General features: G+C 35.8%; 2 protein-coding genes and 1 long non-coding RNA gene across 4 annotated transcripts in view; 1 reads left to right on the top strand and 2 right to left on the bottom strand.

Moving 5' to 3' along the window:
* Positions 1–3,008: 3,008 nt before the first annotated feature.
* LOC143260263 (uncharacterized) lies at positions 3,009–6,086 on the bottom strand. Its single transcript, XR_013034397.1, has 3 exons — positions 5,949–6,086; positions 3,272–4,052; positions 3,009–3,180 (listed from the first exon to the last, which is right to left on the bottom strand). It is a non-coding gene; the product is annotated as an uncharacterized LOC143260263 (long non-coding RNA).
* Positions 5,883–18,058, top strand: C1q-VP (C1q-like venom protein). 2 transcript variants are annotated; one of them, XM_033468132.2, is made up of 3 exons: positions 5,883–6,022; positions 12,522–12,684; positions 13,143–18,058. In XM_033468132.2, coding segments are annotated over exons 1-3 (486 nt in total). In that variant the 5' UTR covers positions 5,883–6,020; the 3' UTR covers positions 13,464–18,058. The 2 variants fall into 2 exon arrangements, with proteins under 2 accessions (XP_033324023.1, XP_033324022.1); XM_033468131.2 differs by lacking the exon at positions 5,883–6,022 and adding an exon at positions 11,933–12,013.
* The window catches only part of Adsl (adenylosuccinate lyase), a 42,734-nt gene continuing 41,591 nt past the window's right edge, over positions 18,011–19,153 (bottom strand). The window contains exon 6 of the mRNA XM_076525177.1: positions 18,011–18,423. Coding sequence (XP_076381292.1) covers positions 18,160–18,423 — 264 coding nt within the window. The 3' untranslated portion in view covers positions 18,011–18,159. The remainder of the gene's footprint in view (positions 18,424–19,153) is intronic.

The raw sequence follows: 19,153 nt of genomic DNA, 5'->3' as shown, positions 1-19,153 counted from the left end.
ATCCATTCATCTTCTGAATCAATTTTCGTATCATTTCATCGGAGATGGGATACTGGGAGCATTGTGCCGTTCTTACGATCTCGAAGTCCCGGTAAATAATAATTTGCGTAATCGATTTACGAGAAGATTGTGACGACGTCGACGTACTCTTATTTAACTAATGATGATTCAATTGAGTTTGTGTTTGGACGACTTTAGGCACATTTTAATCGGCACGATTTCACGACAAAATTGAATCATAACCACATTTAATTTTCATCTAATTATACTCTATAAATAATTTGATTTTCTCAAAAAGATTTGTTAAGATTTTAGTTTGCGACGAAGTAGAGACTCCTTAGAAAAAGGAATAAAAAGAAAAAGAATAATCATTCCAGGTTTCTAGACTTAACAAAGAGTTTCAGATTCGACTTTCGCGAATCAAAATATCAGGTTTCGACTCATTTCTACATTTTATTCAATAAATTCTGATCATCGTACTGCATCAGTTGATAAGATAGTGGATTTTTTAAGGATGTTGGTAAGCGCAGATGTTATTAGATAATATATTCGCACTGCACGATAATTATATAAGGGTAAGCTCTTAAAAATCGTTTTAATTTATATCTGTGTGAAGTTACGCTACAACGTCGTTTTTAAATAGTTGCGATCTTTTGAACTATTCAGTAACACCAATGGATGATGAAATGCGTTAAACAATTTCGCACTGCATAAGTCGAAAGTTGATTCAAATGTGCTACTATAACTGACTTTTAGAGTGCATTCACGCAAATCGCGACTAATTGGCCTTGCACGTGTTGAATTCAATTTATAAACGCAGAATATCAATTATCACTAGACTGTTTTCCTTATTGAACATAGAAATGACTGAATAGTGATAATAAATCGTAGAAAGTGCTATTCCAAAGAGCAGAAACGTCATGGGAAACAATTTCTAGTGGTGACTATTGCTGCAGCAACAGCTACGATCGCACTTAACCGCATTATTTTCACCATTCACTGATACCGCGAACGATTTCAACCAGCAAAGAAACTTGCATGCCGATTTTTACGAAAGAAATATCGATGGTTATTCCTTCAAAATATTTAGAGCAAAAATTAACGTACCGTAACTGTTCGTTCTCTCTTATCGTTTTGCATGTAAGTATTAAAATGCCTAGCCAACCTGTGAACAAGTATTTTCTCCTTGGATAACCTCTAGCATTTTTTACATAGTTATTGCACTCATTGTGGCACTAAATTCTGTTTAAGTATTATTCGTTTGAAGACGTTCCATTACCGCAGAGGGAAATGGAGGAAGGAAAAGGAACCAAAATGGAGGTCACTGGAAGTAAACTCTGTCTCCGGTGACCCACTGGTACATTTTCATAAGAAAACGATAGAGAACAAGCCTGGATAATATACAACACAGCTACTTTTTACTTTGAAATAACATTATCCGAATATTTTTTACATTGAGCTTCGTAAACGATAACTTTTTTTTGGTCTAATTTAGAATAGAGTTAATAGTGATCTGAATCATTTATTGACGATTTTAATCGATGACATTGAAACAGAAGTATCAAACTTAATTGCATTTTATCATTTATTTGCATGTTTCATATTTGTACTTTCAAAAATAGTGACATAAAAGACTCAGACTAACAATCTACCAGTTTTTGCTTTACACTTTATGTCAAAATAATACACGAAGCAATTAAACGTTTTACGATTTCTAAAACTAAGAAAATGGACGAATATTCAGCCCGAGGAACGACCATAAATGAAAACTGAGGAATTCGTATAAATGCACTAGTATTAGTAATTTAGTAATTAATATGTCTGTAAACTTCGATATATTTTTATAATGTAATATATATATTACAAATATACGATCTCCATATTTTTCGTTGTACGCGTCACACACAGACAAGCAGCAACACATTAGAATTTATGGAGATGCGTTATTACAGAAGTGAAAAGAAAAAGAAATCCGAAAGAGAGGAAGGAGGAAGAGACAATGCATATTTGATTTATAGAATTTCCCTGTAATGGTCGGTTCTTACACGAACTACTGACCGCATGATGCCAGCAATTATGACTTTATACTTTCATGTGTCGTTTCGGGTTCTTTCCAGTGTAATTCATGGATTGCGTAAAACTTGTACATTCCCCCAGGGAAAGAGCAGTTGTTTGACGAGATAGAGCGAAGCATAATCCCGTCTGAAAGGAAACGAAATATTTCTAGTGGATAGTATTATATTAGAGAAGCAATTAACTTCAATTAACTTCAGAATTGATTATTCGAGAACGCATCTATAATTTTCTATTATCAATTTTCTTGCAACGAGGAAATAAGTATTTGTTCCAATTATGTCAACAAAATCGGTTCGTTGACCCCTGTCTGACGGGGCTTATAAAATTTAATTTATTTTAATTAATAATTTAAGGATTATTATAAAATTGAAAATAATTAATATATTTCGTTATAAAAAGAATAATTAATAATATTAAATATAATTAGTCATTTAATATATACGCATTTCTATGACGCATTTTCGACAAGATTAATGAAACCTGTTAGATTTTTCTAGAGCGTATATAAAAATTGTGCCGCTCGGTGCAGAAATTAATTATAAACGTTCTGTTTGAAAGCGAGCCCCTTCAAAAATCGAAAGTTCCACAGAAAAGGTGTGTAACTAGTGAACGTAATATGGACCCGAGGAGCAGCTAGTAGATAGAATCAAAACAACGCGAGCCGAAAGCCAAAGTGAAAGTTATTAAACCAATCAATATTTTCCACTGGGTTTCTGTGTTTTGATGAATCACTGGTGCACGCTAGTTTCGCAGGTAACTAAAGCCAACAATTAGAATACCAAATACTGAAGCGTTTGCTGGACGCACAGTGGTCGATTTCCATACAAAAAGCATGTACAAATTAAAATTATATATTTAAGCCGTACTTTTTCATTTTAAATTACTAGCACATATATTTGGATTTTTGTTGGGATAGAATAATGAAAACAAAATACAGTGTTTTAATCGTTTATAAACAAATTTTTAAAAAATACAATTTTTGTTTTCAATTCAATTCAATTAAATTGAACCAGTAGTTCGATTGTTTCTTTGAGAAATGATTTCGATTTCTTGATCGTTCTTTTCCTCATACTCAACATGAACGGGTCGGATATCAGCAAAAGTCTACATATCATCCAGAAAAAAAATAAATTATAATTATTCTCGTTAGTTTCAATAGAATGCGAACAGTTGAAATATCAATATTTTACTCAACCTATTTAAAAAATCTCGCGTAACTGGATAGCCTATAGGTATCACGGTATGCTTTGTGGCATGTGCCATTTTGGCATTATTATTAGATGATTTCTCCAATAGCAGCTAATTTTTATTTTCTTATTAATGTAAGGCATCGCTCTTCGAAATGCGATCAAAGCGAACACCGAACTCCACCGAATTCATAATTAAAAAATGAAATGAAAATTCAACATATTCAATTGGAAAACACTGAAAAAATGTAAGTGATAAGAAAGTGTCCTGTGACAGAATTTTAGTACATACTAAGTACATTAAATTCTGTAAAAATTATTTCTTTTCAAAGGACAAAATAATCATAAACGATAATATAAATTTAGGATGATTGGAAGATGTCCAAAATGAACAAATGGTAAAAGAGATCATAGTAAATAATAAACCACGTGTTTAATTGACTACTAGTGGCTAAATTATGCATTATTTTTAAAAACTAATATAATATTATTATATTAGTATATAATATAGTATTATTATATTAGTATATAATATAGTATTATTATATTAGCATATAATTGTGGCATATAATTGCATAATACTACAATCGAGAAGGAAACAAATGCGAGCAATTCAAATTTAGAATAAATCGTGTAATTGGTGCCCAGAGGAGGGCATTAACAAATGGTACAGGTGCTCGTTAATTTTTGCAATATTCTCGTCTATGATTGTCTTATTCGTTGACATGCGTGGCTAATTAATTCACGACGTCCTGGTTAGCATCATGTCCAGACAGTGACCATTGTACGCTGCAAAAGAAAAGTCATTTCCATTCACGTTCCGTTTAGAGGATGCGTTTTCTAAATAATCATAAGGTATCCGCAGACTCCTGATATCGCGCGTAAAGCGTACAATACCATTAGCCCGGGGGCGTATTAAAATGTCACCGGCGGCGTTGCGTGACAGTGACAGTCACCTCAACGACGCCTGAAAAATTTCGCACTCGTTACGCTTGCAACAATGATGTTTACGCGCATGGCAATTACTTCCGCGGCTATTAACATTGTTAAGTGATAATCCAACGAGACGCGTGACGCAACTCCACTTTGCCATTCAATCGTTTCGAGTATCATTAGAGATAGCTCGACGAGAATATTAATTGTGGATGGGCTGCAACAGACGGTTACCATTCGATACGCTGTTTTATTATCGATCGATGACCAAGTATATATTTTGCTGTCATTCGAAGTCACTCGAACGCTCTTGTCGAATGCAAAACCAACGAGGCAGTTTGAACTCTGACTTCGTTTTCGAACCTTGATTCGATTGAAAAAAAAATGGCACATTAGTATACAATGGAAGGTTGACGAACGCAAGACAAATTGTACTTGATTCAGTCCTCGTTGAATCATTAATGCTTGAAATTATTATTCTTCACGCCACTGCTTTCGATTGGGAAATTTGAAACACTTTCAACAATGTGCTAAACGTACGTATGTTTTAATGTTGTTCGATCATGCTACGCGTTAGATGAATATCAGAAGTTTGAAAGTACCGTTTCAATGAAATCAAAACATAAGAGAATTATTTATATGGCGCATTAGGATTTTTATTCATTTTGTCTTTAGATAAAATCGATATAAATGGAAAATAAACGTTCGAAGGCGCGTCTAGATGAAGACATAAAAAATTAATTATCCAGCACTTCGGATAAAATCGAATAAAATGAAGAACAACCGTCTAATGACTTTTTAAATCGACGTCTTAATAAAATTAAGACGTAAACGGATAATCGTAAAGTATTTCAGATAAAATCAAATTGTATGGTATGGTTTCAATGAAACCAGCACATACGAAACTAATTATGTAGCAATGCGTACAAAACAACAAGTGCTGTCTCATAAGAATTACATGAAAGAATTTACTTCAATTTTTCATAATTCTCACAATAGTGTGCGCCCGAATAAAGAAATATATTCAACAATTTCTAATAGAAACAGCTTTATAGCTCCAATAGTAACGGAATAAATAACGGAATCAAAAATGTGAAACCGGTCATTCGATCGACGGCTGCAGGTTTAGTGTTACTAAAATCGAGCCGAAGGATAACCAAGAGGTATTTCAAACAAAATCAATTGAATTCATTTCGAAAGCGACATTTAAACAGCGGCACAACACGACCAGACAAAATTCGCAATTAAAAATATCATAATCACTTTTACGATCGTGTATAAAAAGATAGAACGCGTATCCAAGAGATAATCCTATCGAAGGGAACAAGTTTCGGAACGAAACTCTACCGCGTAGTAAGATAAATTACGTCGGTGACTCGTAGACCGGCGCGTAGTGCGACGGTTTCGTGTCGTTCAAGTGCCATTTTAATCATTTCAAATTTCTCCTGGCACTGTTGGTTTTCATTAGCGCGGTAGGTGCACTGTGTCGTATCAGAAACTACAGATTTCTATATCCCCGCCTCCATTTAGCACCGTATCAGAAGCCGGCGAGCCTATAACAGCCAGTAATCCGGCTGTCGCTGTCTGCTCGACTGTCCTTAACTATAGCTCGCAGAGTGGGGACCGTCGAGCAGCAGCACTTGACACGAGGAAAGGAAAGGAACGAAACGAGGGAGGTGGCGTCAAGTCCAAGCGGTTCGGTCGCCCAAGGTAATATAAAGCCGTACGTCGACTTCACCTGGTTTAACTTACCTGGGACATCGAGCAGCTCCGCTGTCCAGCACGGCCAGGAAGTCCGCCAGTGCCACACCACTTTCTACCATCATGTGAGTTGCTCTAAACGCTCTACATTCTTTGTTTGTCTACTATTACCCCGATCCTAGCTCAAACCCGCCTCGATTATCGCGTCAACTATTTTATGCAATCGGATATCGTCCCACGTGCATAATCATGCAAATGTTCTATTTTCTAGATTGCTACTAATTAGGGCAATTACCAAGATATCACTCGATGTTTTTAAGCAATATATTGGCAATTCAAAGATTATCTTCGACATATTAGACAGAGTAAAAAAGGAGACCAATTTCACTTTGTTGCAATGATTTTCACTTTGCTCAGAGATTCGCAAGTCAGCAATTTTAATTTTTCGTTGCGGTCAGGAATTGATCGATTACTGCGAGTAATATTTTTCACGAGACGTTTGTTTGCTCGCGGAATATTTAGTTGATTTCATAATTGTGTCCTAGAAATTATTCGCTTAATTATTCGCTTTTAGTCTGTTTTGTGATCGCGCTCCAGAATTGATTTAATCGAGGAATATTTTTAGTCTATTTCATAGTTATGCTTCAGAATTTATTTGCCTAAATCCGTTATTTTGCAAACAATTTGTTTTAGCGACAATAGAGCTTTGCTTTGCACCTAACTGCACCGTTTCGTCACGATGATTAATTCGATTTGATCAAGTTCGACGTCACTTAATTATAGCGATGAATTTTTCAGAGAATTTTGATGTATTTACAGGTTTCATTTCGTTTATTTACGATCGAATCGAAACGACCGATTGTAAAGTTTCTGTTATCTTAATTAATTCTGAAAGACTCGCGTTTGCACAACTTCGAATAATTTGCAATTTCTTTCAACGTAATTATGGATCGTCGATCAGCCCGTTTCGTAATCACGCGCGGCAAGTAATGATCGCGCTGTGTGACGTTTTTCGTTAACTGATTAGCATCATGGCACTACTTCGCAGTGTTTACGATGAGTATGTTAATCACCTATACACTGTTGCCACTTCTATACCAGTCTATAAACATGAAATTATTGTGAACAAATGCAGCAACACGATTGAACTTTCGCATTATTCGAGCCGTACCTTTCTCAAACATTGTTCAGTCTTATTTCTCTCGGTAATTATTCAGCATTCGCAATTCAAATGTTTTTCTTCATAAGAGCGGGCTTACAATGCCCTCGGAATAACAATTGCAAATGTTCGAATAGTAATTGCAAATGCACCATCAAAGTAGAACTCGCTGTACTATAACACGGCAATCGACATAATTTTGATTACGTCTCTGGCGTTGAATGCAGCAACGCAATACGGCGATAATCATCTCATTAATATTCGCTGTGAACGCGGAAAAGGCGAACAATCCCTGTAACTTCATATCCTATTTTCCTCGTCGATCTACAATGCGTCAAACAGGTTTTCATGCGCCTTTTGAAACGGAATAACTTTGTTATAATTGCAATGGTTGCAACGATAAAAAAAACTTAAAAGACGATGTCTTTTCAATCTGTTCGTAGCTCCAAACATTGTCAACAAATTTCGATGAAAAAGCATTCTTTAATTTGTTCATCATCCCAGCCAACAGCAGTCTCTGAAAACAATTTGTCAGCCATTGTCTAGTAAATGAATGAATCCCTTCAACGTCTTAACAAAAATTTAGATGGCTTGGCCCAATTATAAAAAAAGTTATACCGTTTGAGAAGGTGTAGAATAAAACGATTTAAAGGATTGAGTTTTCGCGAACGATAACTCGTCACGTTGCTTGATCTCCTTAAATGATATTCAGCGATAAGTGGATCACGCTGAATATCGCGTTAGGATGCAGATGTTGCATAAGGTGGACACCATTATGCCCGAACGCGATCTTGAGGTTATTATGCAAATCGTTGCGGCAAGATTCGCTTATCAACATTGATAGATTCGCTCGCGGTGACGAGCCGCATTCGCTTGTCGTCAGACTGCAGCAAATGCAAACAGGTTTTTTGCAAATCCACTCGATAAACAAGTAATCGTTCGCTGAATCGACCAGAAATGCAGGTTTCGTTGCTAAATTACAGTTTAATCATTTTTGCGAACGCTAATGGCGTTCCTCAATCCTCGTGTCAACCAGGAATACTGCAATATAGCATTAAACCATGACATTATCATACTGTTATATACATTATTGCATACGCTATTGCATACATTATTGCATATTTTACTACCAAAGTTATTACCTGAATTATTACTGAAATTATTACATACATTATAATAGTACTGTCATCGGGATGAAATTATTCGTCGATGTAGTAGTAATAGCGTAATCAATGGTCAGAGTAAGAAAATCATAACTGAATTGATAGCCGTTGATTTACTATTGAATAACGAAAATTTTCAGGAGATAATTTATTGCATATTCGTGAGCACGTTTAATTTCACGTCTCATTACCGCAGCCTATAAATCGTATCTGTTCTCGCTTAAATAACCAAACGATCTATTAGATGATTATATTATTCGTATTATATTCACTCGTATATTCTCATTTCCGCCAAAGGCGAGATTGTTTTTGCGCAACCGATCGGCTGAGATTGTTTCCCAGAACGGCAATGAAAATTACGAGCGTAACTTTGATCTTCCGGGTTGATTTCGATTTACTCAACAATGGTCTCGCGTTTTTCGCGTGGAGAATTAAATTTATGCAGTGGCAAAAAAAGTAAGTGTTATTTCCGGGAATCATTTTTTGGAATCATTCAAGTAACACTAGAATTAACTTTGCAACGCATCTTTCTAATTTAAATGTAAATGAATTTAAAAAATGTACATAAGTTCGCAATTCTTTAAGTGTACATAGTTTTATTCACAATTTTTTAAATGTAAATAGTTCTATTCACGATTCTAAAAATATAAATAATTCTGTTAACAATTTTAAGTGTGAGAAATATTTATTTCTGATAAAACAAATATTTCTTGCACATTCAACTCTAAATATTTACATTTTTGGAATCGTTAATTATTTATTAACGCAAGAACTAATATTACTTCAAATACAACAGAATTATTTATTTTTGCAATAATCAAAGCATAGAACGATAATTTCGATTGAATTAAATTCGATTCATTTCTTGAGAAATGCAAGCACATTTGCAAAGTACACTCTGTAAAATCGAAATGACGTAATTGCACGTGAAAAAATTGATTACATATTCGATAACGAATAGTTGACAGAAATCAGTTTTTCGTCGAGCGAGCATTGGCATTATCGAACTGTATTTCATGATTACGAATTATCCCGATTACTAGCGTTATTCTTAAGGTGGGCGACAGAAACGTGTCACACGTGAGATCCTCGCCTTGAAGCCCGTGAAAGTGAAAGGATTTCAGATTTTATCTTGCACAACGAAATGCGATTCAGGGGTTAAAAGTACATTACACCGGTTATTCTTAACGTCCTGGTTATTCCTGAACTTTATACCAGCCGACTGGCACGCTTATTAATCAGGAGCGTGTGTCTCTTGATTATCATAGATCTCGTTCCACGATATCCTTGCTGAGAATGCTGTTATTGATAGCTCGACAATTGATATCTTGCGAAATACTAAAAATACTAGATCGAAAGAAACAACTTCTACATTCATCGAACTTGGAGAATTAAAGGCACCATCTTAATAACAAATATGAAAGTGTAACATTCTGCATCATCAATTTTAAATTCAAAATGTAGAATTTCATTAATTTGTAAATACAATTAGAAAATACGAATTCTAATGGAATTTCTATAATAAACTAATTTAGCAAAACGAAATGCACTTTCAGAGTATTGAACAAGAATTATAAAGTTTTTTCCATCAATTTCAACTGAAATTGATAATTGAGAATTAATAATTGATAATTAGAGAATAAGAATTCTAAAGAAATGCTAGATTAAAAGAAGCAATTTTTACAATATACTAATTAAATTTACGAAACGAAAGATTTAAAAGAATTATAACTTTGATAGCATCGAGTTGAACTTAAAGGTGCATAATTCGACCAGCCTGTAAATGTAATTAGAGAAAGCAATGTGCAAATACTGAATAATTCAAAGTGAACACTTTTTAACAAGATTGAAAACTAGGGTGAAAGGTCTTTCGCTTTGTTAAGACGTGACGTTACCCGAGAACTTGTTCAGTAGGCAAACAAAAGTCGACGAAATAGGGAAAAAAATGAAAAACAACGAAACGATAAGGCACTTTCTCCATACCCGAAGTAGAAAGTTTAGCTCGAATGGCGTGTTTGATCACGTTTGACAGAATAAACACTTGCTTTTTCTGCTTTCGTCGCGGCAACTATGCGATTAACAGAGCGGGACTAGTGGCGGTCAAACTTTTATTCGCCGTCGCGGATCGGCATAATGCTGCGCTTAAATAACGGCCTACTGAATAATGGATGGTAACGAACACACGTATCGGTGCTCGCCCTTTTCTTCTGCGCTTTAAGTGCAACTTTCACTGCATACAGATTCATGGACATTTTCGCGTTATTATGCCTCACCCTATACTTGGACTCGTTGGCGATTCTTAATTAACAAGACCTTGGTCACGTGCACAGATTCTAATCAGGAACATTGGAAATTGTTTCATAATTTTGTAAACTTCAATTTCTCTGTGGTGCAAACTTAATGGTAACGCAATTGCTCATATTTAGTAAATTGTCTCCTCAAAGATTTGTTAAGTTTGATAAATTAATTTTCGAACTTTACATTTAGGGCAATAAAATTTGTCAGTTAAATATTTCTACAAAAATGTGAGAAATTAATTTGTAGACTATAATTATACCTATTATAGAGCATAATTGACCGATACTAAAAAAAGGTCACTCCCATTAATTTTTCCATTAAATATCTGACAAGATAGAAATTTCAATAGCTTTTCAAAAATTGTAAAGTACTAAACATTTCGCATTGAGGTAAAATGAAGGTATAAAGATGATGGATCCCGGGATGATTTCGAATTTTTGCGCTCGTCAAGATCCGACACCTTTATCGAGCACGAGAAATCTCACTGAGAAACGGGAACAAGTGTCTCCGAAAATGAAAGCTTTTCGGCCGAAAGAAAGACCGAGCAAACGAAGTGGCGAGAAAGAGAGAGAAAAAAAAGGTGTAGAAGGAGAACCAGACGGAGAAGTAGCCCCGAGCAGTGAAAGTCGCTAACCGGGCTGAACTTTGCCGAGAATGGTCAGAGTGGTGATTTAACGTGATCCGAACGGAAAAATGAACGAGATGAAATTATAAAAATGCTGGAACGCCCACTCTCGGGCTGTTGCGCAAGAACGAGTCACCGATTTATTTTTCTGCTTGATCTGTGTCAGTGTGTTCACACTGGACTGGTCACTTTCAGTGCGACACAAAAATCGAGGATATGAGCGTTCGTTCTCCGTTCGTAATTGAATGAAATTGATTTGATGCGATAAAAATCACAATTACAGTGGGCCTTAAAATTTCCATAAATATTAACAAAATAACGATTGCACCGAGTTAAATGAAAATAATAATTAATAATTTTATAATTAAATAAATATAAAAAATAGTAATTAATAATTATCCCTAATCCTAGAACTCCAATTTAAAAAATAATTACAAGAAGCAGTAGAAATCAATTTTTTTTCAGAATTACAATAAACCTTAGAATCCTATGACTACTATGTTGACAAAGTGATAATTGCACTGAGTTAAAAAGTTTTATGAAAGTAACAAATTACCTTGCATCTTAGAACTTAAAACAGAAATAATAATTACACTGGAACGTAATATTTCCACGGATGCAATAATTATATTAAACGTATGCCGAGCGTCATCGGCTAAACTTTGTCTCGACTAGTGCATAATCGCTGACGACGTTCGGTATAAGCAATAAATAAAATGTAAAACGATAGGAGATCAGTTAGCTTGATTTGCGAGCCATACCAGTTCAGCAGTAATCAATTCAACGACGTAGAATTAGTTAGCATATAATGTTTTATAGAATGTTTGTTCAGTTCTGTATAATTCCGTGAAGAAGATACAGCTATGAACAAGTAACTGCGAATATACTATAATTTTATTGTAATAATAACGATTTGTAGAGATCTATGAATAAGTTTAGCTTTGTTGTAATAATGAGAGTTTATTTCTTTTCGACGAAATAATCAAGAAAACTTCCTGGATGGAATAAAGTTATAAATAATTAATTGATTTAGTGAATAAATAACTGTACAGTGAATATAAGTAACTTAAGCAGCAAAGAAGTGCAGTAAATTCTCCCTAATTTTCCTTCAGCTTGTAAACAAAAATAAATAATTTGGGAAGAGGAGATACTATTATTCGAGCCTTGCATCTCGTTTTCATAATTGTTGACAATAAGCAACTATAAAAATGAGCCGCAAGGGTCGAATAACTGTATCTCCTCTTCCCAAATTGTTCATTTTTTTTTCGAAACGGAAGGAAAATTTGGGAGAATTTGCTGTAACTGTATAGTGAATATAGTGTAATTTGTGGTAATATCGACGATGTGTTTCTTTTCTGACGAAAGAATTTTGATTTCAGGGTGGTGTGGTCGGTGCTGTTACTAATGGTGGCCATTTTGGGAGAGGCAGCCATACCAGATCCTCCGTCTCCCGGTATCACCACCGTCGGGTCCCTAAAATTGGCAACAGCGGCTGACTGTGCTGGCGTTGTCGCTTTTTCGGCTACCGAAGCTTCTGTCGACGTGAGTTTTCATTCTCACAAAATTAATTGCACGCCCGATAGAAAGTAAAAGAACATTCCAACAAATTATCTTCCTTATCAAAATATCATGCACCGACGTACTATTTAAAATCCTAGCATGACTTCTACTGTCAAACGGAATTAATATCGACGGATATTTGAAAATATCAAATTATTCATCTTCGTATAATGACAATTTTTCGAATAATAGAATCGATTTACAAATTAAAAGACAGACGAAAGTTGTCGAAGAAAAACTCTGTGAGCGTCGTCGACAATGCATTTAAGATCGATAAAATCAATTGCATCACAAGTTACGAAAGAGAAATTTACTAAATATTCATAAATAAAGCCAACCGAACGATTTGCGAACGAAGTAATTTCGAGGTTTGATCGAGAGTTAGAATCGAAATTGAAGGAATGATTAGACCGTGACCAACATTGTTTATTCGTTATCAGCTTGCCAAAGTGGTGCTCTCCAAGACGCTGGTCGACAAAGGCGTGGGATACGTCGCCCAAACTGGAATTTTCACGACTCATTGCCCGGGCCTGTACCAATTCAGTTTCGCCGGTTACGGCAGCACCGATCTGCAACTAACTTTGAAACAGAAATTAAACAAATCCGACACCTGGCGTCCGGTGGTCAGCGTCGGGCCAGGTGGCGGCGCCAATTTGATCTTGCTGGACGTCGAAGCTGGTGATCAGCTGGCGATTTTCGTTGATTCCGGAAAAATCACAGACGGTGCCACGTTCTCCGGATACCGAATCGCCAAGAAATAATCGACCTAATCATTGGACCGTATGAAAAACGATGTCTCAAGATCGGACCTAACGCTGAAAACGATTTGCCATTGGAAAACTGCAAAATTTCGAGATTTAGCTCGGATTCCCATCAACGTTCTACAAATCCGCTCCGGGATACGTAAAATTACACTGATGGAACGCCTTCGCCTCAGTAATCAGAATTTCAATGCGATCGTCCATTGTCCACGCGAGATGTTTTCTGTTACCATGTTAAAACGTTCGAAGGCTGATTACCGATGATCTTGATATATTTATGATGGTTACCTGATATCGACCTGATGCTGAAGAGTGCAAAACGGAACGAACTCGGAGTTCAATCGACATTTTTGCTGGAGCTGCGAATCCACTATATTTTTCTACGTCTACTTGCCAAGCAGAATCGCTCGAAATGATTGTCATAGAAATTGTACGAATTCCGAATTGGAAAACGATCGATCAGAGCGGTTTTATCCTTCTCCACGAACCTAACGCTCTGTGATAGCCCTTTCCCTTCGGTTTCTTTCTTCCGCTGTCTCGCAGTCTCAATGATCCACTTGTTAGTTTCACAAAAATTGCGGACGGAACGATTGTCATTTGTCAATGAAATTGCGAGACCAGCCGATTCTGTTCTATACCTTAAATCGACGAATTTCCACTTTTATTCTTTTCTATCTCGCTCTCTCTATTCTCTGTGCTCCTATTATTCTCTCTTTTCTTTAACCCTCTTCCTTCTCTGTTGTACATATATCTTTTGATTCGAAACGTGTGTACAAATTCTAGACTTGTGTACTATACTTTTGTCCGAACCTCCTCTTTCTCTGTATAAATTGTCTTTATCTGCTGCAGAATTTTATTCTACGTTTATTTCTATCTTTTTTCCTTTGCTTCGATTATCTGCTTTTCTTTATTCTTTCTCTTCCTGTCGACATTCTTGCATTTACAATCACTTCTATGCTATCTCTTTTGAATACCTGTCAGTATTACGAACTTAAAATTCGGGAAAAGTTGCCACGAAACCTTTTTTGCGGACCGGAACTTTACTTTCTTCCTATTTCATAAGACACTCGAGCTTCTCTTGCCTCGCATACTTCTGTCTCTTATTTCTCACTTTCTCTCGCGACTCTGTAATTAGATTCTTCCTGCAAACTAGTTTGCTCGCTATCTCTATTTCTTTCTCTCTTTCTGTCTCTTTATGTTGCCTTATTTTGCGTTATGACAAACTTTCTCTTCCTTGTTTTTTTTATCTGTTGTTGCTACCTGTCGTTTCATTGTTTTTCTTATTCCACTGTATCAAAGTACCTGAAATTTATTGCGTTACTATGTATTGTTTTCACTTCTAAGTGCTATTCTCTTATTCTATTTTGCTAGTTTTCTTTTCCTGTACTCTTCTCATATCTTTCTCTCTGTACCGTCTTTGTAAATTGTTCCTCGGTTCAGACTTCCTCTTTTTTCTGACTTCCACTATCTTCTGCCTTCGGCTTTCTTCTGCCTTCAATTTTCTTCTGTCTTCAACTTTCTTCTGTTTTTCTGTTATCTTTCTGTTACATGTCTGTTTCTCTTTCACTAGTTTCTCTCATCTTCTTTATCTTTGCTTTGTCTCCAAGTTTCTGTCTCATTTATCTTTTCCTTTCCTAGCTCTTCTACACAAATCTACTGACTATAATTTCACTCTTCACTTTTTGTCTAGTTCTATTCGATGTTTCTTTATCCTCTCTTTATTTCAACTTTTTTGAATTCTAAATTTATTTCTCTGCCACTGTTTCTTGTATTGTCTTGTGTATCTGTATCTTATTTCTATTTCTTCTCTACTTACACTTTTTTCTTCTTATTTTTTCAAGTTCTGCATTTTACATTTCAAATTCTATATTCTATATCTCATTTTCTTTATCTCAAATTCTGTATTCTACATTTCAAATTCTGTATTCTGTATCTCAAATTCTGTATTCTGTATCTCAAATTCTGTATTCTGTATCTCAAATTCTGTACTCTACATTTCAAATTCTGTATTCTGTATCTCAAATTCTGTATTTTATATCTCAAATTCTGTATTCTGTATCTCAAATTCTGTATTCTGTATCTCAAATTCTGTATTCTACATTTCAAATTCTGTATTCTACATCTCAAATTCTATATTCTAAATCTTAAATTCTGTATTCTACATCTCAAATTCTATATTCTAAATCTTAAATTCTGTATTCTACATCTCAAATTCTATATTCTAAATCTTAAATTCTGTATTCTACATCTCAAATTCTATATTCTAAATCTTAAATTCTGTATTCTACATCTCTAATTATATATTCTGTAAATTCTGTATCCTACATCTGAATTTCTGTATTCTACATCTTAAATTCTACTTTCTACCTCCCTAATTCTATACTCTACATCTGAAATTCTGTATTCTACATCTCAAATCCTATATTCTTATCTGTCAATGTATATTCGATTTTTCTGCTTTCGTTCTCTTTCTGTTTCCTATCTTCTGTCTATTTTCTCTTCTTCACTATCCACATGTTTCATACTCTTGTATATTTCTCTCTTCACTAGAACTGTATTAAAAACTCTCTCTTGTCAATCTTTCGTCTTTAGAATCTTTTATCGAATTCTTCTCTATTCTACTTTCTCGAAATATTTCTCTTCGATTTTCTCTTCTATTCTTATTTCAATTTTCTGTTCTTCTTTTCTGTAATCTATGTCTATTTTTTTCAGCCTATTTCTATTCTACAATCTGTACCTGTCTCCTATCACTGTCTGTACCTTCACTATGATCGATTAATCTATTATCTATCATCTATTCTTTGTACAGACCATTCACTCATGTCTTATGCAACTCTGTACATATTTGTTTATCTATATTCTTCTTTTCTCTACCTTCTCTCTACAATCTCTATCTTCTCTTCAACACTTTCTCTCTCTCTCTCTCTCTCTCTCTCTCTCTCTCTCTACCTCTAAAACTACAAATTTCACTTTCACCTCTTTAAACATACGTCGTCAAAAACCGCGATGCCCTTTCTAGTCTTTTTATCGATACGATTAGAAAATTGAATGCTCTAATAATGCTGTGCATTTTATTTTATATATTTTATACTCTATCTCTCTTTACTCTTTATACTCTTCTCTTCACTCTTATTAAAAATGCATCTATTTTACTCTCTTTCTGCTCTGATTCTTCTCATCTCGATCGATCTTATCGCTTCACCTCGCTGAGACTGTCTCTTCAAACATTTCCTTATGCATTCTCCTCTTTATCTCTCATCTTTATCTTCTGCATTCTATTCTGTTCTCTTCTTTTTCCTTTCACTGTCTCTCGTTTACGATTTCCGCGCAATTTTGTACATAATCTTTCACACGCTACGAACGCGCTGCATCGAAAAACGGAAGTCCTTTGTGTCACTCGCGACCAGGAGAATCGCGTTCTCTTTCCTCTCTTCTCTCATTCTTACTCTCTCTCTATCTGTCTCTTTCTCTCTCTCCCTTTCTAGTCTAGTCTCTCCTGTCTATCGTTAACACGACCCACGCCGCAGAAAGCGAACGCTGTCTTACGAAAGAACGACGCGAACACACTATCCCCGCCTATTCTTTCCCTCGTGCTGTGATTCTCAAGTGCTATAACTGTTTCTACTCTCGAACAGCCAATTATTTCCTGTATCAGGTGAAACGTTTACTTTTAGGTGATTCTGTAACTCGTGGCAGCTGCTTCGACGAGCCAATAGCTTTCCCCGGAACGCAAAGCATCTTCAACCCTCGTACGTCCCTGTAAAATGCATGCTCTTTGACCGTGTTGCTATTCGACGTATTCGATTGAAATACCAAAGCATGTACATATAAAGCACGGTCCATTGAATTTTGGAACACATGAAAATGATCGAAATTTGCAGAGCATTTCAAGGGATGTACGCGGGGTGACACTATGATCAACACGTTGACCGATGAAAAATTGATACCTCGCTGTAATATAATATAGTTTCCAACAGAGAGCCAACTCAAAATGGATTTTTTCATAAATGGTACGATAGTCAACGTGTCAAACGAATTAATTGCGAAAGGAGCAGCTGCCACCGTGTCTTGTCTGTGTTTCAAATAAACGATCGGCTCTCACACCTCTGTCTTTCTTTTCCGGTATTCTACTCTACCTTCTGCCTCTGCTGAACTTTCTCTGCCACTCTGACATTTAATGTTCCACCTGTAAATACCGTAATTACTGTGTCCCCCCCCCACCCCTAAGGCGCCGCGCTCCGTCGCATCTGTGCTACTGTCACTGTTACCGTACCCTGCATCTCCGTTCTTTGTACCTCATCACACTGCATCTCACGCTGCGCCCGCTATCACAGCAGTTACGTTGTCGAGAAGTAGATCGGAAAAAAGGAACAAAAGTAAACGAGTTACCGCGAGAAATATTGTTATCCAGGTGTCGAGGAAGCGTGCACGCGGAAGACTGCAGAACAGTGCGTTTTCGTCTACATTTCTTTCGTTTTTATTCAGATTCCTGTTTTTCTTTTTTCTTAATCTTGGTTTATGTGAAGCTTATAAAAATAATCCTGTACTAATAATTGCATGATCTTTTATTTTGATTAAAACCGATGAAACTTGAATGGAAGCGTCGAACGGTTAATGTCGCGCATTCTTCTTGCGAGAATGTCCACTTTCGGTCCCTGAGTGTAGAACTTAATGGCGTTCTTGGAGCGCTTAGGCGTTAGATACTCAGCTCCACGTGACCACCCAATTGTCCTTTGTAATTCTCGAGGACCGGGTACACTTCCTCTTCCAAGAATTCGACGACCTGCTCGGGTGCGCGACCGACGAACGTCGATGGATCAAGAAGGCTTTCGAGTTGATTCAGGATCGGTGAAAAGTAAGGGTCTTTCTTGATCCTCTCGACTAGATCGTTGTCCAGACCGTGCTGTTTCACTTGTGCGCCCGCCTCGTGTGAGAGCACACGGATCTTTTCGTGACACACCTGAAATAATTTTCATTTTTGGAGGGTGTTCAGAAAATGCAATTCCTGCCAGGTAGGTAGTCTTTTTGCATGCCAATTTCAGTCGTGTCTCTTCGAACTATCTGTCGCATTGTATCGATATTTTTACATGATTTCAAAGTTTTACTTGAACCCAAGTACAACTATCATAAAGTACGATCTTTCAGTTATAATTTAAGCCCTTAAAAGTTGAAAAATTCACACGGAAACATATTTTAAATTCGATTCAACAAAGCCTCTAGATTCTAGATCAAATTATTATTTGTTCGATCTATCGTTCGTTATTTATCGATTTCCCAACATGCTTCCGAATTTTTCCTTGAACCAAAGTGCGTCTATCATAAAGTACAATCTTTCGGTTTTCATTTGAGCCCTTAAAAGATACAAAATTCACACCAGAATGTATTTTAACTTTGATTCGACAAAGCCTATAAAATCAAGCTATTATTTCTCTGACTTATCACTTGGCATTTGTAAAATTTTCAGCACGATTTTCAATTTTTCCTTGAATCTAAATAAACCAATAATAAAATACAATTTTCCAGTTTTACCTTGAATCGACAGAAGTTCGAAAATTCCCTTAAGAATTAATTTTTAAATTAAGTAATGAAATCCGATCCTTTTCTTCTTCGTGCTGTTGTGAGAGGTTTATCAATTTTTCCAAATAATATTGTCACACGAGAATTTTCATACAAGGATTATACCAGGGTTA

The sequence above is a fragment of the Megalopta genalis genome, chromosome 11, assembly GCF_051020955.1.
Source record: "Megalopta genalis isolate 19385.01 chromosome 11, iyMegGena1_principal, whole genome shotgun sequence".
NCBI lineage: Eukaryota > Metazoa > Arthropoda > Insecta > Hymenoptera > Halictidae > Megalopta > Megalopta genalis.
The sequence above is the reverse complement of the archived record's forward strand: the minus strand, read 5'-3'. Positions and strand labels throughout refer to the sequence as shown.